We start from the raw sequence: 25156 nt of genomic DNA, 5'->3' as shown, positions 1-25156 counted from the left end.
CCCCCACATCGGGGCTAGGAGCGGGGCCCCGGGGGTCTCGGCGGCGCGGCATTGATGACGGTCGTCAAGGCCGCGCGCCAAGAATAACGCGCAGCTGGCACCTGTATGACGTCAGCCGCGCATGCGCAGGTTGGACGGCTCCAACCCGCGCATGCGCGGGTGACATCATCACGCAGACGGCTCCGGCCCGCTCATGCGCGGAGCCTTCTTTTCCCTCAGCCGCCCCGCAAGACGTGGCGGCTTGATCTTGTGGGGCGGCGGAGGGAAAATAGTGCGTCCGTTACGGACGCAGGCCTGACGATCGGTGGGCACCGATCGTGGGCCTTTGCCCTCCTTAGCACGGCCGTGGCACTGCCGTGCCAATCGGGCGCCTAGAAGCCCCAAACGGGCTTCTGGCGCCCGTTTCACGATGCTGGCGACCAGGTGTGGTTGCCGCCGTCGTGAAAAGGTCGTAAACGGCCGGCCACTTGGCCCATCGGCCTCGGAGAATCGCCGTTCGCCGTGAAAAACGGCGAGCGGCAATTCGGGGAGCGGGGCGAGCATGAGGGGAGGGGGGGGGAGAATAGCAGGGGGGTCATAAAAAATGTCGGGAGGCCCACCCGCTATTATCCCAGGCGTCGTGGGGAGCGGAGAATTCCGCCCGCTGAGTTTTCCCCCAGCATTTTGTGTTTTTATTTCAGATTTCCAGCAACTGCAGCATTCTGCTTTTGCTTCGTCATTATCTTTGTTTCTCCCTTCTTCAAAGATGTGACACTCTGCAAGCAAAAGACACATCTTTTTTCCAAACCGAAATGTTTCATCCAACCCAGGGAACCCTCATATCCCCAGTGCGGGTGAGTAAAACGGAAATTGTTTCCATCCCCAATTACGATCCAGTAATATTTTTGCGTGTATGGTGTGCTAAAAGAAGCACAGCTCGGTGTGATGGACTTGTAGTCAAATTGCTTACTGTCACATACTCTTCAGGTTTGCTCATAAGAACACAGGGCTGGATTGTCCGATTATGAGGCTATGTCTGGTTTCACGGCAAGAAAGTTGGTGCCGTCCCCGCACCAATGCTGCGACCGGTGAGGGGCTAGCAGCCGCGCCACGTAATACTCCCGGCTTCCACGGAATAAACGGCCAGAGAATTGCCAGGTCCGTGGCCACGCATGCACATGGCGACGACATGCAGCGGTCGCACCGAACAACATGGCACCGGCCATGTGCGGACCAGCCTGCCAGATAGTGTAGCCCTGGACATTCACTGGATGACGCCGTTTTGGAGGGGGTGTAGCATCCGAAAATAGGCGCCACCCCCCCCCCCCCCCCCCCCCCCCCCCCCGATTCGGTCATAAACAGGGATTCTCCACCCGATTGCCGATATCAACGTCTGGCTCAACGGAGAACCCTGCCCACAGTCTTTTGCGTAAGAAACTGGAAAATTGCTTGAGCTCACGGAACCTCATTCCAGTCACACCATCTCTTTCAGGAACGAGGAGGAAAAGAAGAAAATTAACCTGATCACTTACGTTCACAAGTGGCCTGCAATGATGTCCAAGTAGAATTTTCCATACAGTAAGTAATTGTTGATCTTCCATCCTGGAAAACATAACCTGGATAGCATTCATAAACAACACGAGCGCCCACAGGAAATGATGTTGAAGATAGGAACTCTTCACCTAGGAATCCATTCACTAAGAGTGGAGGTCTATCGCAGTCACCTTGAAAAACAAATCCACAAAGTTTTTGTTCATTGTTTGAAAATCCACCAACAATTTGTCTTTAGGCTGTATTAACTTTGCACCTAAACACTCCCTTCCTCTCTCTTTAGTCAATAAATCAGCATTGAATATTCCATTCCAGTGACTATCAGAGTGGGATCCTGTGCAATTTTCCGATTTGCTTAGCCATTTTTAATCCTCTGGTCTTTTTCTTTTGCCCAACCCTTCCTTATAATATTACGCTACAGATGTTACCAAGCAGGTACAGTAAACAATTAGGAAGGCAAATAGTTCAGCTTTTATTGCAAGGGGCTGGTGCATAAAGGGATGAAAGTTTTGTTGCAGTTATAGAGGGCTTTGGCGAGATCACACTTCGAATGCTGTATCAGTTTTGGTCTCCTTAACTAAAGAAGAAAATACGTGGCTCAGAAGAGGTGCAAGAAAGATTAACTAGGTTCAAGTCAGGGATGAGGGCTGACCTGTGAGGAGAGATTGAGTCAAAGGGGCTTACTTTCCTGGCGTTCAGAAGAAAGCGAGATGATCATAGAAATTTACAAAAAGCAAGCAGGCCATTCAGCCCATTAAGTCCATGCTAACTGACAGGTAACCAACCAGTTTATTCCCACTTTCTAGCTCTTTTGATTCAAGTGAAATCCAAGTACTTTTTAACTATTCTGAGGCTTTCTGCCTCTCCCACCCCTAAGTTCCATAACCCGGCCATCATCACCATTACTGACTGTCCCTCAATTCAAGGATGGCGCGTACTCAGGGTCCTGAGTTTCTGCCTGGATTTTCATGTAACTGAACAGGTTGATTTTCGAGCCGCAGATCTTTGGCAACATTCAGCAGGACATCCCAATGATGTATTGGGATCCGGAGCGTGAGATTTGCTTCCTTTTCTTTCCGTCCCTGCCTCATCATTAAACTGTTTGGACTCAAAGCGTGATGCAGTTTGACGGACAGGTTGTTGCTACTTTGAAAGATTGGCAGCAAGTTTTTCCTAGGCATTGCGAATGCTGCCGTGCATTAAGGAGAGATTCATAGCAACTTATTTGTCCTTCCTGGGACGCTGGCCATTTGAGAGTCAAGAAAACAGGACGAGGTGGCAAGGTGCTTTTCAGCCATTCGGACATATTACTTAGAGATCCTCACCATCCTCTGGGTGAAATAATTTCCCTCAAACCCCTCTAAACCACCTAATACTAAGTCTGAAACGCTGGTTACGGAACCCTGAAGCAAGGCTTTCCTGTAGCCATTCTATCTAGACTATAATTTTTATACCCTTCCGTTACGAGTCTCCTCAGCTTCTTGAGTTCTGAAGAAACCAACCCCAGCCTATCCATCCTTCCTTCATGACCAGAATTCTCCACTCCAGGGCAACATCCTCGTAAATCTCCTCCATACTCCTCTCTAACGCAGTCTCAACTTTCCTATAGTGAGGTGACCAGAACGGCATGCGGTACTCCATTCATGGCCTAAGTATTGATTCATGCAGTTCCAGCATAACCTCCCAGCTCTTATATATATCATCTGTGATTTCACTGAACTGCCTAAGATTCTGAGGGCTTGACAGGAAAGATGCTGAGATGCTGTTTCCCTCCAGCTAAAGAGATCATAACCAGGGTCACAGTCTCTGAATAAGGGATGGGCCACTTTGGACCCAGATGAAGAGACATTTCTACACTTGTTTTTTTTATAAATGTTTTTATTCAGTTTTCATGTTTTATATTGAACAAATTACAAATTGTTAGGAGAGAAAAGAAAAAAAAAAAAAAAAAAACAACAAACAAACACGCAAAAAATTAACATACTATTTACAGGTAAGCATCTTCGTAGTGGTAACTGCGCCCGCCCCCCCCCCCCCCCCCCCCAACATGTTTATTTAGTTTGGTTTTGGGCCTTAGCTAGCCATCGAACCCCCGTACCGAACCTGTAGCCCCTCCCGCTACCTTCCCCCGACTATTCTTCCTCTTGTACATTGGCCACAAATAGGTCCCGGAACAGTTGCATGAATGGCTCCCACGTTCTGTGGAAGCCGTCGTCCGACCCTCGGATGGCAAATTTGATTTTCTCCATTTGGAGAGATTCCGAGAGGTCGGACAGCCAGTCCGCAGCTCTGGGCGGTGCTGCTGACCGCCAGCCAAACAGGATTCTACGGCGGGCGATCAGGGAGGCAAAGGCAAGGGCGTCCGCCCTCCTCCCCAGGAATAGATCTGGCTGTTCTGAAACCCCGAAGACCGCCACTATCGGGCATGGCTCCACCCTCACTCCCACCACTTTGGACATAACCTCGAAGAAGGCTGTCCAGTACTCCACGAGTCTGGGGCAAGACCAGAACATGTGGGCGTGGTTGGCCGGGCCTCTTTGGCACCGTTCACATCTGTCTTCCACCTCCGGGAAGAACCTACTCATACGGGTTCTTGTTAAGTGGGCTCTATGTACCACTTTTAGTTGCGTCAGGCTGAGCCTTGCGCACGTGGAGGTGGAGTTGACCCTATGCAGTGCTTCGCTCCAGAGTCCCCACCCTATCTCCATCCCCAGGTCGTCCTCCCTGCTTGTTGCGTCCAGTACGGTGTCGTCCCTATCTACCAGTCGGTCATACATGTCACTACAGTTCCCTTTCTCTAGGATACTTGCGTCCAGTAGGTCTTCCAGTAGTGTCTGTCGTGGCGGTTGTGGGTACGTCCTTGTCTCCTTTCGTAGGAAGTTTTTGAGCTGCAGGTACCGTAGCTCGTTCCCCCCAGCTAGCTGAAATTTCTCTGTCAGTTCGTCCAGTGTTGCGATCCTGTCGTCCGTGTATAGGTCCCTGACTGTCAGTGTCCCCCCGTCCTGCCTCCACCTTTTGAAGGTGGCGTCAGTCAGTGCTGGTGTGAACCTATGGTTGTTGCAGATGGGAGCCCTGTTCGACATTTTGGTCAGGCCAAGTTGCTGCCGCAGTTGGTTCCAGGATTGGAGGGTGGCTGTCACCACTGGGCTGCTGGAGTGTTTTTGGGGGGGATGGGAGTGCTGCCGTGGCGAGGGCCCGGAGGGAGGTTCCCATGCAGGAGGCCTCCTCCGCACGCACCCACTCAGCCTCTGGCTCCTGGATCCATCCCCTTACTCGCTCGGCTGTTGCTGCCCAGTGGTAGAATTGTAGATTCGGGAGGGCTAGCCCTCCCCTGGTTTTTGTTTTTTGTAAGACCTTCTTTGGGATCCTAGCATTTTTACCCCCCCATACGAACGCCATGATGAGTTTGTCCAGCGCTTTGAAAAAGGCCTTGGGGATGTAGATCGGAATGGATCTAAACAGGAAGAGGAACCTGGGCAGTACGTTCATTTTGATCGTCTGAACTCTCCCCGCGAGGGAGAGCGGGAGTGTGTTCCATCTTTGCAGGTCCTTTTTAACTTCCTCCGTCAGGCTGGTGAGGTTCCATTTGTGGATCCCTTTCCAGTCATGGGCTATTTGGATCCCCAGGTAGCGGAATTTATGTCGGGCTTGATTGAACGGCAGCCCCTTTGGTGCTGCCCCCCCCCCCCCTTGCGGGTGTACTGGGAAGATCTCACTTTTGCTCATGTTGAGTTTGTAGCCCGAGAAGGCTCCAAACTCTTTCAGGAGCGCGATGATTCCGTCCATGCTGCTTTGTGGGTCCGAGATATAGAGGAGCAGATCATCCGCATAGAGTGAGACTCTGTGCTCTCTACCTCCCTTCGGATCCCTCCAATTTTTTGCTGCCCTGAGCGCGATTGCTAGCGGTTCAATTGCTAGTGCGAACAGCAGCGGGGACAGTGGGCATCCTTGTCTGGTGCCCCTGTGCAGCTGGAAGTATTGGGAGTTGGTATGTTGGTCTGTACACTCGCCATGGGTGCGTTGTACAGGAGCTTTACCCAAGCGGTGAACCCTGTTCCAAGCCCGAACCGCTCCAGTACCTCTATGAGGTATTTCCACTCGACTCTGTCGAAGGCCTTTTCTGCGTCCAGGGAGACGATCACCTCTTGTGTTCTCTCCCCGGAGGGGGTCATTATCACGTTCAGCAGGCGCCTGATGTTCGCGGTAAGCTGTCTACCTTTGACAAAGCCCGTCTGGTCCTCTGTGACCACCTCAGGTACACAGTCTTCTAGCCTCTTGGCTAGGATTTTGGCCAGTATTTTGGCGTCTGCATTCAGCAGAGATATGGGTCTGTATGACCCACATTCCGTTGGGTCTTTGTCTTTCTTAGGTATCAGCGAGATTGAGGCCTGTGCTAACGTGGGTGGCAATGTGCCCTAGCTAGCGAGTCTGTGAACATCTCCCGCAGGTGCGGGGCCAGCGCTGTCGCAAATTTTTTGTAGAAGTCCGCCGGGAATCCGTCCGGTCCCGGCGCCTTCCCCGCCTGCATGGAGCTAATGCTCTCCATGATCTCTCCCAGTGCTAGTGGTGCTTCCAGATCCCGTTTTCTGCCCTCTCCCACAACTGGTATGTCCAGTCCGTCAAGAAACCGGTTCATCCCAGCCTTCCCCGTTGGGGGCTCTGAGGTGTACAGCTCTTGGTAGAAGGCCTTGAAGGTTTTGTTAATCCTCTCTGGTTCTGTTTCCAACGTGCCTCTGGTATCTCTGATTTGCGCAATTTCTCTGCTGGCTGCCTGCTTTCTCAGCTGGTGGGCCAACAGGCGGCTGGCTTTGTCTCCGTGTTCGTATAGGGCCCCGCGTGCCTGGCGGAGTTGGTGTACTGCTTTCCTGGTGGAGAGCAGGTCAAAGTTCCTTTGTAATTTTCCTCTCCGCCAGGAGTTCTACGGTCGGGGCCTCGGAGTATTTATGGTCTACCTCCAGTATGGAGTCGACCAGCTTCTGCCTAGCCACCCTTCCTCCCTATCTCTTTGCGCTTTGTAGGCTATGATTTCCCCTCTTAGTACGGCCTTAAGCGCTTCCCAGAACGTGGAGGGTGAGACCTCCCCGTTTTGGTTGATCTCAGTGTACTCCGCTATGGCCCGCGCTATCCTTTCGCTGAAGGCCTTGTCAGCTAGTAAGGCACCGTCCAACCTCCATTTGGGGCGCTGGGCCCTTCCCGTCTCTAGCCGCACATCCATGTAGTGTGGGGCGTGGTCTGATATCACAATTGCGGAGTATTCCACCTTGTCTATCTCTGGAAGCACCGTTTTCCCCACCACAAAGAAGTCAATTCTGGTGTACACGTTGTGTACTGGGGAGAAGAAAGAGAATTCTTTCTCCCCCGGGTGGGCGAATCTCCAGGGGTCTACTGCTCCCATCTGCTCCATATAGTGGCTGAGTTCCCTTGCCATGTTTGAGGTTTTCCCCGTTCTGGGGTTTGATCTGTCCGTCGTTGGGTCCTGTACACAGTTGAAGTCCCCCCCCATGATTAGTCGGTGCGTCGCTATGTCCGGGATTTCTGCCATGGTCTTTTGGATGAAGCTCGTGTCGTCCCAGTTGGGCGCATACACGTTAACTAGGACTACCGGCGCCCCATCCAGGGCCCCGCTGACCATGACATATCGTCCCCCCGGGTCCGTAACCGTCTTTGTCGCCCTAAACATTGTCCTCTTGCCAATCAGGATCGCCACCCCCTGGCCCTTGCCCCATAACAGGAATGATAGGTGTCCCACCCAGCCCTTTCTTACCCGCAGTTGGTCCTGCTCCCTCAAGTGCGTCTCTTGGAGGAAGACTATGTCGGCCCTCATGTTTCTAAGGTGGGTGAGGACTCTAGATCTCTTCACTGGGCCATTAAGTCCCCTTACGTTCCAGGTGACTATTCTGGTGGGGGGCTTCTGCCCCCTTGCTCCTGTGGGTTAACCATTTGTCCGGTGGACGCGCCCCTGCCCTCTGGGGTTTCCCTTTGTTAGGGGGCCGTCCAGGATGTCCACTATCACTGCTCTCCCCATGCGGTCGGGTCCCTGCGCTCCGGGGTTCCCCCTTGTCCCGGGGACACCCGCCATGGCCGTCCACTGTGTGTCCGCCACGCGGGTAGCCCCCTGCACTCCGGGGGGCCCCTTCACCCACAGACCGTACTGGGTGGGTGTTTGCAGCAGTTCCCTGTTTCGAGCCCTTGTCTGTGGCACTTTGTGGCCCTATTCCCTTCTGGCCTCTTTTGTCCCTTCGTCCCTGCATTTCCCCTCCCTGGTCTCTCGCCCCCCGAGTGCTCCCCCCCGCTCTATCCCTTTCGGGGATACCCCTGTGTACCCCTCCATTGCCCCTCTCTCCCCCATTCCTGTCCCCATTTGCTCTCCCACCTTTGAGGGTGATCCCCCCCCTCCCCTGCCTGGCGCCTTCCCCCCTGGGGTGCGCTGCCCTGCTCTGTTGCGCGCCCCCTTCGCTAGCTTTCCTGCTAGCACGGTGGCTCCCCGCTCGGAGGTTGCTGTCCCCCTTCCCCTCTCCCCTCTCCAGTACTCCCGTTCCCTCGTGCCGGGGCCTGGCCTCCCACCTGGAGCGGGCCCTTGGGCATTGGGTTGTTTTTCCTGGGTGCTCCTGCCAGGGGGAGGGGGCTGGCTTTGCCTCGCCCCTCCCCACCCCCCGTCGGCATGACGTATCTCCTTGCCATGGGCCCCTCGTCCCTACTTCCCATGGCGTTTTTCCAGCCCGTGCTCCTCAACGAATCTATTCGCCTCGGCAGGGGCTGTAAAGAAATATTCCTTGTGTTGGTATGTGACCCAGAGTTTTGCTGGGTACAGCATACCAAAACGTACTTTGTTCTTATAGAGAGCTGCTTTCGCTCTGTTGAACTCCGCCCGCTCTTAGCTATGTCCGCTCCAAAATCCTCGTAGATTCTGATGGCGTGCCCGTCCCAATTGCAGGCTCTATTCTCCTTGGCCCAGCGCAGGATTGTCTCCCTATCCCGGTACCGGTGCAGTCTGGCTATAACTGCTCTCGGTTTTTCCCCTTCCTTGGGCTTCGGGCGCAGTGACCGCTGAGCTCTGTCCATTTCCGGTGGGGTGGGAAAAGTTTCCCGCCCCACTAAGGAGCCCAGCATCGCAGCCACGAATGTTGTGGGATTTCTACCCTCTATCCCCTCTGGCAGGCCCACTATCTTAATGTTTTGCCTTCTCGAGTTGATCTCCTGGCCGTCTACCCTGCCCTTCAGGCTCCCCTGTGTTGCACTCAGTTTCGCCATTTCCCTCTCCAGGGACATGACCCGGTCGCTCACGTCAGTCGCTGCCTTCTCCAGCTCTTTAATGGTTGCCCCTTGGGCTTCCAGTATCTTCCCTTGGGCTCCCAGTATCTTCCCTTGGGCATCCACTTTCTCCTCCATTCTGGTCAGAGCCTGCTGCACCCTGACATGGCCCTGGTCATTGCTGCCTGTGCTGCGGCCTCTGTGTCTGCTTTTAACTCTGCCTTGATTGCCTGCAGCTGCTCCCTCACCACCTCGGCAATGGCTTCCTTCCAATTCACGCCCCCTCTAACCCCAGGGGAGAGGTTGCCCGCCCGTCCAGCCCTTTTGGATGCGGCGATACATTCTTCCCGCTGCTTCGCGTGTTGACTCGTTCGCCCAAGCTGGTTTGCCCTTTGCCCCGTCCACCTCCGGTGCCCCCTTTCTCTTGGGTCCCTTCTGGCATTTTTTTCTCCCCCTTCCCCTTCATCGTTTCTTCTCTCCTTGTTCTTCTTTTCCCCCTTTCCGCACCCTATTTTAATTTTATTTATATATTAATATATATATATATATATAAAATATATGTATATATTTTTTTTAAATGAAAAATTTATTTCCCCCCTTCTTTCCTTTACCCCTTTATTTCATCCCTTTTCTCTTTACCAGTTTTTTTGGGTTTTATTTTAAAAAAAGAACAGAAATATAAGTCTCTTTTTTCTTTTGTTTTCTCTCTCCACTCGCCCAGAGAGAGAGAGAGAGAGTCCCTTTGTCCTTGCCACGTGGTGGTCACTGCAGTTGGGGGGAGGGGGAGGGGCGAGTGGGCCGGGGCCCGCTGCTGGTTGGGGGGGGGGGGGTGGTGTCCCCGCTGCTGGGGGGGGGGGGGTTGGTGTCCCCCTGCTGGTTGGGGGGGGGGGGGGGTTGGTGTCCCCGCTGCTGGTTGGGGGTTGGGGGGGGGGAGGGGTTGGTGCCCCGTGCTGGTTGGGGGGGGGGGGGGGTTGGTGTCCCCGCTGCTGATTGGGGGGGGGAAGGTGGTGTCCCGCTGCTGGTTTGGGGGGGGGGGGGGGAAGAGGGCCCGCCGCTGCGGCACCGTTCCCGGCCCGTGTGGGGGGGGGGGGGGGAGAGAGGGGTTGGACCTGCCGCTGCTGGGCCTCCCTGTCGCCGTCGCTCCTCGCCTCCGCCTTCCGCCGCCGCCCGCTCCTCCTCAGCTGCCGCCCGCTCCTCCTCCGCTTCTCCTCCGCTGCCGCCCGCCGCTGCCGCCCGCTGCTCCTCCGTTGTCGCCCGCTCCTCCGCCGTTGCCGCCCGCTCCTCCTCCGCCGTTGCCGCCCGCTCCTCCTCCGCCGTCCGGCCTGTCGGGGGGGTTCCTTCCTCCATTTCTACACTTGTGAAGCTTTGAGTATCTCTGACTGAGAGCGGGGATGTCCAATCATTGAGTATATTCCAAACTGAGACCGGTAGCTTTTTGAAAGTTGCCATAGTCCCTGAGGACCATGGGCTGCTCTCCCTTTTTTTTAAGAGAAAGCTGACTGGCAGTGATTGAACTCGAGGGTCACCACACTGCAGGTGAGGGGCAAGGTTGAGAGACACTGCCTTCATGTGTATTGGCATTGGCATCACTGCATCATACATTGGGCTGACAAGTGGCAAGTTACATTTGTGCCACACAAGTGCCAGGCAATGACCATCTCTTACAAGAGAGGATCTAACCATCGCCCCTTGACATTAAAAGGCATTACCATCGCTGAACCCTAATAATCAAAATGCTGACGGTTACCATTGATCATAAACGTAACTAAACTAGCTATGACCCCCAAAGCCTCTTCACCAAGGAACAAGTCAGTAGTGTAATGGAATACTCTCCACTTGCCTGGATGAGTGCAGCTCCAACAACATTCAAGAAGCTCAACAACATCCAGGACAAAGCAGCCTGCTTGATTGCTCCCTCTTCCACAAACGTTCAAACTCTCCACCTCCGACGAACAGTAGCAGTAGCAGCCGTGTGTACCATCTTCAAGATGCGCTGTAGGAACTCACCAAGGTTCCTCAGGCAGCACCTTCCAAAACCCACAACCACTACCATCTAGGTGAACAAGAGCAGCAGATACATGGGAACCCCACCACCTGGAGTTTCCCCTACAAGTCACTCACCACTCTGAATTGGAAATATATTGCGTTCCTTCATTGTTGCTGGGGCAAAATCCTGGAACTCCTTCCCTAACAGCATTGTGGATGTATGTACACCTCAGGGACTGCAGCGGTTCAAGAAGGCAACTCACCACTATCTTCTGAAGGGCAACTCGGGATGAGCAATAAATGCTGGCCTAACTTGCGACACCCACATACTGTAAATAATATTTTAATAAACCAGCCGTTCAGCCAAGCTGAATGGGAACATCAGCTGCAGAATCAACCCTCTAATGCTACAAGTCCTGTATCCCATTCACACTCCTGTGCAGCGAGGCTCCATGTGGGGAGTGCGCAAAACTATCCCCTGGTTTTTGTGGTTCAAGGAATGAATTTTAATGCATTAACCATTCCATTGAGGAAAAACACAAGCAGCACCAGAGCCAAGATTTATTAGATAGTGGGGTTTCCCTTCCCACCATTCAAAGAGTCGTCTGGGAACACATCCATAGAATAGAATAGAATTCACAGAATCGCTATGGTGCAGAAGGATTTGACCCATCGAGCCTGCACCGGTATCCTCTTAAAAAGCACCCTACCTCAGCGCACTCCCCCTGCCCTATCCCTGTAAACACACCTAACCTGCACATCTTTGGACAGCCAACACTGTCTGCCCCGCAGCCATTTCACGCTCCCAATGCAGCTGGAGGCTGGACTTCCACCTCCCATGTGGCAAAATTCTCCCACCTGAGAGAGATGCTGGCCAATCTGAATGGCTCTCTCGTCCCCTGTAGCATCAGAGACTGTGGACCAGGGCCGGTTTTAAGCCTATTTGACCAATTTTATCAAATTGGGCCCCGCACCTTATGGGTGCCAGCGGCGACAGAGTTACCGTTTGAAGCCTTTTCTGTATTCTAACAGTCGCATCAGGTGAAAGAAGTTTTTCAAAACTAAAACTGATTAAAAAAATACAACTTTCATATTGTCTTTCAAAATTTTAGTATATCAAGCATTTAATGTTTTTTTTTGGTTAAAGACGATTTAACGACGATAAAGACGATAGTAATACTACACGAAATATAAACATACATAAATTTTTACTTTTGTAGAGTAGGGGCCCCGCCATCACTTTTCTAATTGAGCCCGCAATTCCTAGCACCGGCCCTGCTGTGGACAGAGATGTGGACAGGCCTGGGATTGTGTGCAGTCCCAGGAGTCTGTGCCCCAGGATTTCAGGAAGAGGTACGTTTTGGGGATCTCAGGGTAGGGGAGCCCTGGTGGACAGAGAGGATTGGGGGATAAAATTCTGTTCCAGGTGATGCAAATAACAAACTGCAATTGCGGGTGTTGACCAGCAGAGGTAACACTATTCATGGGTCATGTCAGGACATGCATATGGACTGAACCAGGATCATTGCCTCATTGAGCTTCAAGATCTTGATCTGTGAATTTGGGGATGAGTAAATATTATTTAAACTGTCCGCTGAAACTGTTCCTGAGATAACAGGTCACAATGATATTGATACGATGCAAGGTACTTGAGATAAAATAATATCACTACACAGTGCACTAACCTGCTCTGGCTGGTTGTACGCAAACAAGGTGCAATTTCTTAATTTGGCGAGCAGTCACACTTCCACCCACACAACAATCTATATAACCCCCCCTTCCCCTGCAAAAAAGGACGTGTGAGTTACGGGATATAACTCGGAAGCCAGGTTTTATTGAAACAGTAAATCTGTCCCATCACTGATCTACAAATATCCCTGAATCAGCAATAAAGAGCTTACCCATGACCTGGGCCACCCAGAGAACGAGGATCAGTCTCACTGACATTCCCCCAGCAGTTCCCACACGGAATGGGCATGGAAGAGACACAGTCCTGAGTTAAATCGGACGGAATGCTGACAACGCATGCGCACCAACCCTTGATCCAAAGTCCAGATGGCAAAAGGCATCAATCACTTAATCTTCCCATGTGTGTACCGATTCACAGTATCTCTGCCTTAGCCCATGCCCCAAAGTGGAAGCGGCCTGTGCATGTACCACATGATAAGCCAAGTCTCGGATAAGAATCATAGGCGTGTTTATTTAATGTGCACGCGCTATTTAGAATCCCAAATTAAGTAGAAAACATTCAAATTGTATCACTCGGTGAAACTAACTATTCACGCAGTATGGAAATTGATCTGTTTGAATTGACACAGCATTGATCAGCACTGCTGCTTCACAGCGACAGGGACCCGGGTTCGATTCCAGCTTTGGGAAGGAGTTTGCACTTTCTCCCCGAGCCTGTGTGGGTTTCCTCCCACAGTACAAAGATGTGCAGGTTTGGTGGATTAGCCGTGCTAAATTGCTCCTTCGTGTCCAGGGATGTGCAAGTTGGGTTATGGGGATAGGGTGGGGGTTGGTTCAAAGAGTGGAGCTAGGTAGGGTGCTCTTTTGGAGGGTCAGTGCAGATTCAATGGGCTGAATGGTCTCCTTCGGCATTTGCAGGGATTCTATGATTCGTTGAGCTCTGCCCAGTATAACTTACCAGGCCCATATGTGTGACTGCCAAGTGTTACTGCAAGAGTGCCAAAATTTATACTTAGTGGAGCATAATATCCCCAAGCTGGAATATATTTAATTCTAATAATATAATTGCCTGTCAGTGCCAAGTACTGTAAACTCTAGCAGATACGACGTAGCCTGCCGAAGCTTTTATCTTGAGACCCACCCATTCCAGATATTACTCTGGTAAACTTTCTCTGAGCTGCACATTTATACCCCTCCTTAAGTAAGGTGACCAATACTGTACACAGCACTCCAAATGTGGTCTCACCAATGCCCTGTACAACTGAAACATAACCTCCTTACTTTTCCTCTCACAATAAATGGTAACTTCTCTTAGTTTTTGAATCACTTGCTAGCCTTTCACGTACCAGGACACCCCAGATCCATCTGCACCTCAGAGCTCTGCAATCTCTAACCATTTAGATAATGTGCTTCTTTATTGCCCTTGAGAAGGTGCTGATGTTCTGCCTTCTTGAACTGCTGCAATCTATGTGGTGTAGGCACACGCACAGTGCTACTAGGGAGAGAGTTTCAGTATTTTGACCCAATGACAGAAAAAGAGCAGGGATATGTTTCCAAGTCAGGATGGTGAGTGGCCTGTAGAGAAAATCCCAGGTGGCGGTGTTCCCATGTTTCTGTTGAGCTTGTCCTTCTCGATAGTAGTGATGGTAGGTTTGGAAGGTGCTGCCTAAGGAGCCTTGGTGAATTCCTGCATTGCATCTTGTAGATTGTACACATGGCTGACAAACAAAGAACAAAGAACAAAGAAAAGTACAGCACAGGAACAGACCCTTCAGCCCTCCAAGCCTGCACCGGCCATGCTGCCCGTCTAAACTAAAATCTTCTACACTTCCTTCCCTCCATTCCCATCCTATTCATGTATTTCTCAAGATGCCCCTTAAACATCACTATCGTCCCTGCTTCCACCACCTCCTCCGGCAGCGAGTTCCAGGCACCCACTACCCTCTGTGTAAAAAACTTACCTCGTACTTCTCCTCTAAACCTTGCCCCTCGCACCTTAAACCTATGCCCCCTAGTAATTGACCCCACTACCCTGGGAAAAGGTCTCTGACTATCCACTCAGAATTTTGTAGACCTCTATCAGGTCGCCCCTCAACCTCCTTTGTTCCAGTGAGAACAAACCAAGTTTATTCAACCCCTCCTCATAGCTAATGCCCTCCATACCAGCCAATATCCTGGTAAATCCCTTCTGCACCCTCTCTAAAGCCTCCACATCTTCCTGGTAGTGTGGCGACCAGAATTGAACACTATACTCCAAGTGTGGCCTAACTAAGGTTTTATACAGCTGCAACATGACTTGCTAATTTTTATACTCAATGCCTCGGCCAATGAAGGAAAGCATGCCGTATGCCTTCTTGATTACCTTCTCCACCTGTGTTACCCCTTTCAGTGACCTGTGGACCTGTACACCAAGATCTCTCTGACTGTCAATACTCTTGAGGGTTCTGCCATTCACTGTATATTCCCTACCTGTATTAGACCTTCCAAAATGCACTACCTCACATTTGTCCGGATTAAACTCCATCTGCCATCTCGCCGCCCAAGTCTCCAAATGATCTAAATGCTGCTGTATCCTCTGACAGTCCTCATCGCTATCCACAATTCCACCAACCTTTGTGTCGTCCGCAAACTTACAGATCTGACACTGTGCATCAGTGGTGGAGGGAGCGAATGTTTGTGGAAGGGGTGCCAATCAAGCGGGCTGCTTTGTCCTTGATGGTGCCAGGTTCCTTGATTGTTGTTGGAGCTGGACTCATCGAGGCAAGTGGAGAGTATTCCATCACACCCCTTACTTGTGTCTTGTAGATGATGGCCAGGCTTTCGGGAGTCAGTCAATCAATTCACCAAACAATCAGGGAAAGGTGCTAGTTAAATGAAAACATGTTGTTGGCATCTAGTTAAAATATCATCCAATAATAATTATCAAACGTCATATTACAAGCAGCAACAATATAATGCAGTGTTAGTTTGTGTGTGCTCTAAGGTAATCCCACCATACTATTAAACAAATTAGAGAGTATAAATTTTACTTTCACAGCATTGTGTAATATTCTTTGTTTGACAGGAAATATTCCATTAATTATTAATATCAATAACAATGATTTTGATGACTGCCTCAGTCCTCATTTACATGTTCTGCACATTGCATTGCATGGGCATGGAGATAGTACATTTATATCTGGAGGAAATATTCAACATTTGCAACACAGATTAACTGCAAATGATCTTATCCATTCCAGATAAACTGCACAAGATCTTTTCCATTCCACAGAAGTAGATAAAGACTTTCTACTGCTTGGGTGCATGAGAGTCAATATAATTATTTCATAAAACTGGTGTAATCTGATTCTATTTTATCAGTGATCTCACAGGATAGAATAGTTAAATGACTCCTGAGCGACAAAGTGGAATGATTGAACAGCATAGGTCTTCACTGTCGGTGAAAAGCATTGGAGCCCTCAGATGTCTCTGTGCGACACAGCTTTTAAGCAGTCAGAGGACAAAGACTGAATGGCTCAGTATTTTATGTGTTTTTTTTTTAGCAGAATGTTTGAAAACCCTGCTGATTGCTGCATGTCACTACAATATTTTTGCAATATCTGCTATGCAACACAACTTTACCACAATATTACAAAACCTCAAAGGACTCATAAAAGCATCAAGATAGAGTGCGATAATAGGTAGCAGACAGAAGGACAAGTTTGAAGTTAATGAAAAAACTTGTGAGAATTATATGAGCGCTTTATGCATTCCTGCCCTGGCAATCTCACTCCAGAAAGCCTGCTGACAGTAAACTTCCATTAACAAAAGGGGCAACACGGTGGCACAGTGGTTACCACTGCTGCCTCACGGCACTGAGTTCCCAGGTTCAATCCCGGCACTGGGTCACTGTCCGTGTGGAGTTTGCACATTCTTCCCGGGTTTGCATGGGTTTCACCCCCACAACCCAAAGATGTGCAAGGTAGGTGGATTGGCCACGGTAAATTGCCCCATAATTGGAAAAAAAATAATTGGGTACTCTAAATTTATTTTTTTAAATATGCATTAATAGCAAAATAAACAGAGCTCCAGCTATGATTCCATCCTCTGTTCGCAAGATAATTATGGATGGCAAAGACCATCTAGGTCTTTGCCATCATCCCAGAATGACAAAAGGAATGTATGTATCAGGAGCCTGCTCTGCCATTTGATAACTGCCTACATTGTACCAGTGACTACAACTCAAAAGTACTTAATTGGCTGTAAAACGAGTTGAAACATTGTGAAAGGCTATATAAATGAATTTGTTGTCTTTCTCTTATTACACCTGCATGGAATAGGCAGAGTGAGTGTAGCAATGGTGAACTTGGAGGCCCAATGCTGATTCTCTGAGGATAATTCATCGCAGAGCAAGAAACAGATGTCAGGAAAGTGACTGCAAAGAAATCACTATGTTTACAAACAACCCTGTAGCTAACCTCCCCTAAAATCCCCTTCTTACTCTCCTCCAACCCGCTCTGCAACCCTCTCTTAAAGGTCCCACTTCCACCCCCACCCAACCCTATTCTCCAACCCCTAACAAATTCCCCCAGACCTCCTCTAACCTCCACCAAACCACCAAACCTTCCTCTAATCTCCCCCAACTCCCCCATCTAACCACCTCACCCTCCTCTAACGTCCTCGCACCGCTCCCAACCACCTCTAACCTTTTCTAAATGCCCTCTAACCTCTTTCCCCACCCCCTCAAACTCCTCAACCCTCTCAACAACTCAATCCTCCCCAACCCCCCCCCCCCCCCCCAACACACACACAGACACAGCATTCAATTGGTTCTGGAATTTAATCTTTATTGGCACAAGCAGGCTTACATTAACATTGCAATGAAGTTACTGTGAAAAGCCCCGAGTAGCCACATTCCGGCACCTGTTCGGGTACACGGAGGGAGAATTTAGACTGTCCAATTCACCTAACAGCACGTCTTTCGGGACGCGTCGGAGGAAACCGGAGCACCCAGAGGAAACCCATGTAGACATGGGGAGAACGTGCTGTCATGTGAGAGTGCCTTTAAGAAATGGATGTTTAAGCAATGTACCTTTAAGAAATGCAGTGATGTCAGAGTGTGGGTGGAGCTGGGCTTCAGATCAGCCATTTTGAAGTTTTTAGTTTCAGTTTGAGGAGAAAGCTGGGAGTGTCTGTGTGTTTTGCAAAGAACTGCAGGAAGAAAACACAGAGCTGGTCTGTGGATGTCTGCAAATCCAAAGACTATAAATATATTGAATGTAACCTCATGTCTGTTGTTAAAGGTGAAGTCTTTTGGATGTTTAAAGGAACATTTTGAGGATTATTTAGTGTTGTATTATTTTTGGGGTTATCTTTGAAGTAAGGGGTGTTAAGTGATCCAATGTTTATTTAAAAGGTTAAGTTGAGTTCATGGAATAAACATTGTTTTGTGTTAAAAACCACGTGTCCATAATTGTAATACCACACCTGGGGAACAAGCCTTGTGCTTCAAAAGCAACAATCCATTAAAGGGGGAGTTTGGTTGAACTCCATGATACATTTTTGGGTTCTGAAAACATCGCTCCCGTAACAGTGCAGACTCGGCACAGACAGTGACCCAAGCCGGGAATTGAACCTAGGACCCTGGTGTGGTGAAGCAACAGTGCTATCCACTGTGCTATCATGCTGAATTACAGAGCTATAACTTACTATGTGTCAGTCAAAAGCACCCTCATTTTCTGCTGCTGCTGACCTTCACACAGATATGTAGGTTTCTAGAGGGTTCTCCAAAAAGAAAAATTGGAATCATGAAGCTGTCTGCAACAGCGCAGCAACTGAGTGAAATTAACCTGACACTGACAGACCGGGTTGAAACAAATGTGGACCCTCAGCCTGACAGATCCCTGTTTTGTAAAGCCAGTCTTTCAGGCCAAAGGCTCTGGCTGCTCAGTTTGGACAATGAGAATCAGAGAATCTCTACAGTGTAGAAGGGGGCCATTATGCCCAGCTAGTCTGCACCAACCCTCTGGAAGAGCACCATACCTGGACCAACTCCCCTGCCCCTCAAGCTGACCACAGTAAGAAGTCTTACAACACCAGGTTAAAGTCCAACAGGTTTGTTTCAAACACTAGCTTTCGGAGCACTGCACCTTCTCAGGTGAAAGGAAAGCTAGTGTTTGAAACAAACCTGTTGGGACTTTAACCTGGTGTTGTAAGACTTCTTACTGTGCCCACCCCAGTCCAACACCGGCATCTCCACATCATGGCTACCTCAGGCTGAGGTTATTCATGAAGACCCCAACTTCTCAATCCTGGCCCTCATGTGCTGATCCTCAGGTTAAATGGCCACCAGTCAGCTCTCGCTCAGAAGGCCCTCCCTCAGGGGGACTATGGCGACCTCCATTTTCAAATAAGGCACAGGAATCAATTTGCTTACAGTAGTGATTCCACAAGCAAGAACAGAACCAGCGTCCAGCTGTGACTGCTGGTGGTGTCAAAGAACAAACAAAAGTACAGCACAGGAAATGGCCCTTCGGCCCACCAAGCCAGCGCCGACTATGCTGCCCATCTAAACTAAAATCTTCTACATTTCCAGGGTCCCTATCCCTCTATTCCCATCCTATTCATGTATTTGTCAAGATGCCCCTTAAACGTCACTATCGTCCCGGCTTCTACCACCTCCTCCGGCAGCGAATTCCAGGCACCCACTACCCTCTGTGTAAAAAACCTTGCCTCGTACATCTCCTCCAAGCCTTGCCCCTCCGACCTTAAGTGTCCAGTAATGGGATCATTGTTGCTCAGGACCCCATCCCTTTCGACCATTTAAAGCTACTCAAGGAGGCAGATGGGGCCTTTACTTTAAGCTCACATTTTGACATGACGCAGCCAACAATACGGCACTCCCTCAGCACTGCGCAGACTGCTCAGTTTAGATGAGTCAAGTTAAATGCTTCGGGTACATCATGTGCTGTGCTGGCTGACCTCAGCCAGGCGGTAACTCACTGGGTGTGTTCCGATTATCTCAACTACCCTGGGCTGGCCTGGGGGAAATGTCAGCCACAAGTTGGAATGAAGTACTTTTCAGACTTTAGACACGATTCATGCTGAGTTGACAAGTTACTGGAGAGCTCCCAACGCCTGCGGAATGTGGACTGAGTCAGAAAGCCAGAGGCAATCCCCACATCTCCATCAGTGCTGCTCCCTTTCCCGTGGACTCGAGGCATGGCTCAGCGGGGCAGCAGTCTGGCACATTACCAGCGGGTTCTGGACATTTATTGCATCGTCAAATTAGTAGCAGATAGGAAAAGAAACGCGCAGCAAAGGACAGAAGTCTGATCCGGAAACAAGGCTGCAAACCAGGGCGGAGAACAATGCATTTCCAGCCCAGCTGTGTATTCCCAATATTTCCCGTCTTTATTTTATTTTAGTGGCACTGGCTATTTTGCATCACATTGCACAGGCGGAGGTTACAGAGCACCGTGTGGACAAACGCAGCTGAGCAGGGACTTGGTGTCACCGCTGGGTTGGAATGACTGCCAGCAGAGGGAAGTGGTAAAATAAGTTTTTCTAAATAAGAGTTAAAGGAGGGAAGAATAATGCAAAGAAAAAACGCGCATAACTATCTCCAAATATGTGGTGTCAGAGCATATGGGGAGGGGGGGGGGGGGAGGTGATGGCACTGGCACCTCTGTACCATCGGCCACTGTACACGGTATTGCCCATTCAATGCATTTCTTTACATTTATCCTTCTATGGAATGTAGGCGTCACTGACATTTGTGAGCCAATCCTAATTGTCCTAGAACTTGGTGTCTTGCTCGGATATTTCAGAGGCTATTTCACAGAATCATAGAATTTACAGTGCAGAACGAGTCAACCACGCAGCTGTCGGTTGTGCATTGTAGTATTACAGATGTGTAGGTAGTGTATTGTGGTATTCCAGATGTGTAGTTAGTTTATTGTAGTATTACAGATGTGTAATTAGTGTGGTATTATAGATGTGTAGGTCGTGTATTATAGTTTTGCAGGAGTGTAGGTAGTGTTACAGATGTGTAGGTAGTGTGTTGCAGTATTACAGATGTGTAGATAGTGTGTTGTAGTATTACAGATCTGTAGGTAGCGTGTTGTGGTATTACAGATCTACAGGGGCAGCACGGTAGTATAGTGGTTAGCACTGTGGCTTCACAGCGCCAGGGTCCCAGGTTCGATTCCCTGCTGGATCACTGGCTGTGCAGAGTCTGCATGTTCTCCCCGTGTCTCTGTGGTTTTCCTCCGGGTGCTCCGGTTTCCTCCCACAGTCCAAAGATGTGCAGGTTAGGTGGATTGGCCATGCTAAATTGCCTTTAGTGTCCAAAAAGGTTAGGAGGGGTTATTAGGGATAGGGTGGAGGTGAGGACTTAAGTGTGTCCGTGTGTTGGGTTAGATCTGTGTAATGGTTGTAGTATTACAGTGTGTAGGTAGTGTTTGTAATATGAAGATGTGTGTGTATGAATGCTGTAGTATTACAGTGTGTAGGTAGTGTGTTGTAGTATGCAGATGTGTATGTGCTGTAGTATTACAGGTGTGTAGGAAGTGTTGTATATTGCATATGTATAGTAATGTGTTGTTGTATTACAGATGTGTAGTAGTGCATCGCACAAAACCCAGATTTCCCCCATCATGTAGAAAGTCAAAATTGCATTGACAAGTGAACTGGAAGCTCGGCTTCAGCAGCGGACTTATCTAGTGGAAATCATTTGTCACTTGTCTCGAGTTATCCCTCCTCCCAGAAGCCAGTGTGTCCTGCTGTGGTCGAGCGATAAACACACACTCGTTTTTCTTTTTTAATCTTTGGCAGTGTTGCAGTGTTGATAGGAAGCGAAGAGTTTTCGCTGGCGGTTTTGGGGTGGGGGGAGCTCGCCTGCAGCAAAGGGAAAGAAGTTAGTGTTAAACTGGACCCAGATACGAGCAGACCGGAAAGGAACGCCACCCTGAGAGTTGCTGAGCACCAGAATGGAATTGAACCGTCGATAAGGGAATACTTTGGCTTAGTATTGCAGTCAGCAAGAAGAGGAGGAGGAACTCCCAATAATGTCCCAGCGCTTTATTATTCCAGGCGGCGGTTTCTGACCCAGGGCTTGATCGGTGCTTCAACCTGACTCTGCAGCCGGTCAAACCAGGGCGAAAATGTGGCGGACAATCCCCCTGATGGTTGCTGTCTTTGTCGCCGCGTGCACCAGTGACAATCCAGGTAAGGGGGCAGAATTTGGTCCGCTCTCGACATTCCTGCGCCGGTTTTAACGCAGAATTTCAAAACGGACTTCAATGAAGTGAAGACATTAATAATTATCCTTTGCCGCCAGTGTAATTCTCTCCAAGCAATTGTGAATTTCCTTCCTGGCTGATACTGACAGCGTCAATTCACCCTCAAATTTCCTGCCAATTTCGCCCCAATGCCCGCTCCCAGTGTCAAATGATCGGGGGTTTGGAGGGGGGAGGAGGTCACAACAAGAAAGTAGCAACAGTCAAACTCACCGATTGTTGATCTCAATAGAACATTCAAGTTTCACATTGTTGGATCATTCGTTGTCTTATTTGAAATTCCTCCTCCATCCGATGCGATAATAACCCGCTTCAGGAAGGAGAAAATGCAATGCCCCTCTCCCAGGATGAATACCGATTTTTTTCAAAATTAACAAAACAGAAATGGGATGTTGTTCCCTGCCTGAAGTTCTGATCAGAATTTGAAGAGGATCTCCATCGCCAGCTATACACTGGGGGTGGGGGGCAGGAGCGCTATTTTGTTTTTGGCCAAAATTCATGCGGCCAGAGGGGGTGGATGGACGATTGGGGGACAAATGCAGGCAAGGTGGGTTTGCGGTACTCACACACAAGTAGCTTAGACATCTCCCCAGTCTCTGGTCTGCAGGTGCTGGGGAAATTCAAACATCACCTTCCTATTTCCCCTGCAATTCAGCTTTCTAATAATTCCCGCAAACAACGGCACATCCTCAATGAGCACTTCCTGCCAGGGAATGGTAACAACATTGAAAATGTAAGTTCAAACAATCCTGTGACGGTACAGCCCCTTTCACATGGACCAGGAACATTGGAAAATACAATATGATACCCAATGTGAGGGCAGATGACTGAAAGCTTGGTCAAAGAGGTAGGTTTTAATGTGTCTGAAAGTGGGCCGCTAGAGTAAGGATTAGGGAAGTAATTCCAGGGTTTAGGATCAAGGCAGTCCATCGGAAAGGATGGATCAGTTGAAATTAGGGATGGCAGAGTTATAGAGGAATGCGTGTCTGCGTGGGTTTCTTCCGGGTGCTCCGGTTTCCTTCCACAAGTCCCGAAAAGATGTGCTTGTTAGGTGAATTGGACATTCTGAATATTCCCTCCCTGTACCCGACAGGCACCAGAGTCTCGAGGATTGTGGGCAGGAGGGAATGACAATGATAGGGAAGGGTGAGGCAATGGAAGGATTTGAAAACAAGGATGAAAAAAGGGCGGCACTGTAGCACAGTGGTTAGCACTGTTGCTTCACAGCACAGGGGTCCTAGCTTCGATTCCCGGCTTGGTTCACTCTGTGCGCAGTCTGCACGTTCTCCCCGTGTCTGCGTGGGTTTCCTCCGGGTGCTCCGGTTTCCTTCCACAAGTCCCGAAAAGACGTGCTTGTTAGGTGAATTGGACATTCTGAATTCTCCCTCCGTGTACCCGAACAGGCGACTAGGGACTTTTCACAGTAACTTCATTGCAGTGTTAATGTAAGCCTACTTGTGACAATAATAAAAATTATTATTAATTATTATTATTTCAAAATGGAAGCGTTGTTTCCGCAGGAGCCAGTGGAGGCCAGTGAGTGGGGGTGGGGTATGAGGTCTGGGTGGAAGATAGGACATGGACAGCAGCATTTAGGATGGCCTCACGTTTACAGAGGGTTGAATATGGGAGGATGGCCAGGGGTGAGTTGGGATAGCCAAGTTCAGGGGAGAACAAAGACTTGGAGGAGGGGTTTGAGCAGTGGCTGAGCTGAGAAACGGACAGAGTCAAGCGAAGTTACAAAGATGGAAATAGTGCCCGCTTCCCCGTACCTGCAAGTTCCCCTCTCATTGGCCAATCTCCACCTCACATTGGCCTATCACGAGGGCCCGCCTTTGATACTACCCCCTGGCACAGGTTGACACTGCAATGGTGGCACTGCCAGGGAGGCAGTGCCAACCTAGCAGAGCCAATCTGTGCCAGGCACAGTCCGCTCCCCCAGGAGTTATCAGAGGGATCCCCTTGACTGAATCCTGTATTTAAAAAGCTTTGTAAATCTCATCTATGTGATGTCATGTTGGCAAGGTTTGACTATTTTGTCCTTAGAATATAATCGATTCCCTACAGTGCAGAAGGAGACCATTCAGCCCATTGAGTCAGTGCCAACCCTCCAAAAGAGCACTGTACCTAGGTCCAGACCCCCGCCCCATCTCTGTAACCCCATCAAACAAGTGCCGGAGTGTGGCGACTAGGGAGCTTTCACAGTAACTTCATTGCAGTGATAATGTAAGCCTACTTGTGACACTATTAAAAATTATTATTATTATAACCTGCACCCATCTTTGGACAATAAGGGGCAATTTTATCATGGCTCAGAACAGTGGGGTGGCCAGAATTGGATACAATACTCCATTTTGCGCCAATCTCCTTTATTTTGTAGGTTTAACATAATGTCCTAGTTTTATACTGTGTGGCAAAAATCTTCCGAGGAGAGGCAATAAACATCAGATTGACACTTCACTCCTATGTTTCTCACCCCATCACCGAGTTCTGTATTCCTGGCCTGAATTTCCAATCCTGGCGTCTTTAGTAATGGCGAGCGGAGCTCAAATCTAACTGTTTTTGGTAGGACAGAATCCTCAGGAAAAGCCAGACCACAGCCCATTGCATGGTCATGTGCACAACACTAGCTGCAAAATTCTGGTAAGAGGGATGGCACGGTGGCGCAGTGGGTAGCACTGCTGCCTCACGGCACAGAGGACCCGGGTTCCGATCCAGGCTCTGGGTCACTGTCTGTGACCCTTAAAACCAAAAATATGCAGGTGAGGTGGATTGACAATGCTACATTGCCCTTTAAATGGAAAAAAATAATTGTGTATCTAAATTTATATTCAAAAAAATATTCTGGTATGATTCTGGTATGAGTTAAAACTACTGTTAATAGAGCCATTTCCAGCTCTGTATGTCACAGTAGAAAATATGTTTCAGAAGTAGATTATTAATTATCCCGTGACCAGCATTTCCAAATCAAATTTGTTGCAATTCTTAATTTAGTTATCTTTGAACGAGCACCAACCTCTGGCTACATCCAAAAATGTTCAATCTCTTCCTTAACTCTCCGACAGTGTTCACCTCTTACCCCTGACATTGTTCACCTGCTCCTTCACCCCCTCCCACAGCCCTGACTATGTTTGCCCTATTCCGTACCTCTCCCTCACCCCTCCCTCACCCCGTGACACTGTTTTCCCGATCCCATACCTTTCCCTCACCCTCTCACTCACCCCACCCCCCCATCCTCTTCTCTCTTCTCTCCCCTCCCACACCCCTGGCAGTCTTCACCCTCCTCGCTCACCCCCTCCCACAGCCCTGGCAGTCTTCACCCTCCTCGCTCACCCCCTCCCACACCTCTGGCAGTCTTCACCCTCCTCGCTCACCCCTCCCACACCTCTGGCAGGCTTCACCCTCCTCTCACCCCCTCCCAC

General features: G+C 49.6%; 2 protein-coding genes across 6 annotated transcripts in view; one reads left to right on the top strand and one right to left on the bottom strand.

Annotated features, from left to right (window-relative positions):
• LOC119978951 (complement decay-accelerating factor transmembrane isoform-like) overlaps window positions 1-12858 on the bottom strand; it is a 38749-nt gene extending 25891 nt beyond the window's left edge. For 2 of the 4 annotated variants that reach the window (XM_038820901.1, XM_038820900.1), the window contains exons 1-2: window positions 12669-12858; window positions 1512-1703 (exon numbers count right to left, since the gene is read on the bottom strand). In XM_038820901.1, the coding sequence (XP_038676829.1) occupies window positions 1512-1703; window positions 12669-12714 (238 nt within the window). In that variant the 5' untranslated portion in view covers window positions 12715-12858. The remainder of the gene's footprint in view (window positions 1-1511; window positions 1704-12668) is intronic. The other 2 variants (XM_038820898.1, XM_038820899.1) reach the window with 1 other exon arrangement.
• A 6644-nt stretch (window positions 12859-19502) lies between these two features.
• The window catches only part of LOC119978719 (complement decay-accelerating factor-like), a 66292-nt gene continuing 60638 nt past the window's right edge, over window positions 19503-25156 (top strand). Inside the window, exons 1-2 of one of the 2 annotated variants that reach the window (XM_038820553.1) lie at window positions 19503-19986; window positions 21529-21663. The gene's annotated coding sequence lies outside the window, so the exon portion shown is untranslated. Of the gene's footprint in view, window positions 19987-21037; window positions 21664-25156 lie in introns of those variants that run through there. The other variant, XM_038820554.1, reaches the window with a different exon arrangement.

Source organism: Scyliorhinus canicula, chromosome 15 (assembly GCF_902713615.1).
Source record: "Scyliorhinus canicula chromosome 15, sScyCan1.1, whole genome shotgun sequence".
NCBI classification, from domain to species: domain Eukaryota; kingdom Metazoa; phylum Chordata; class Chondrichthyes; order Carcharhiniformes; family Scyliorhinidae; genus Scyliorhinus; species Scyliorhinus canicula.
The sequence above is the reverse complement of the archived record's forward strand: the minus strand, read 5'-3'. Positions and strand labels throughout refer to the sequence as shown.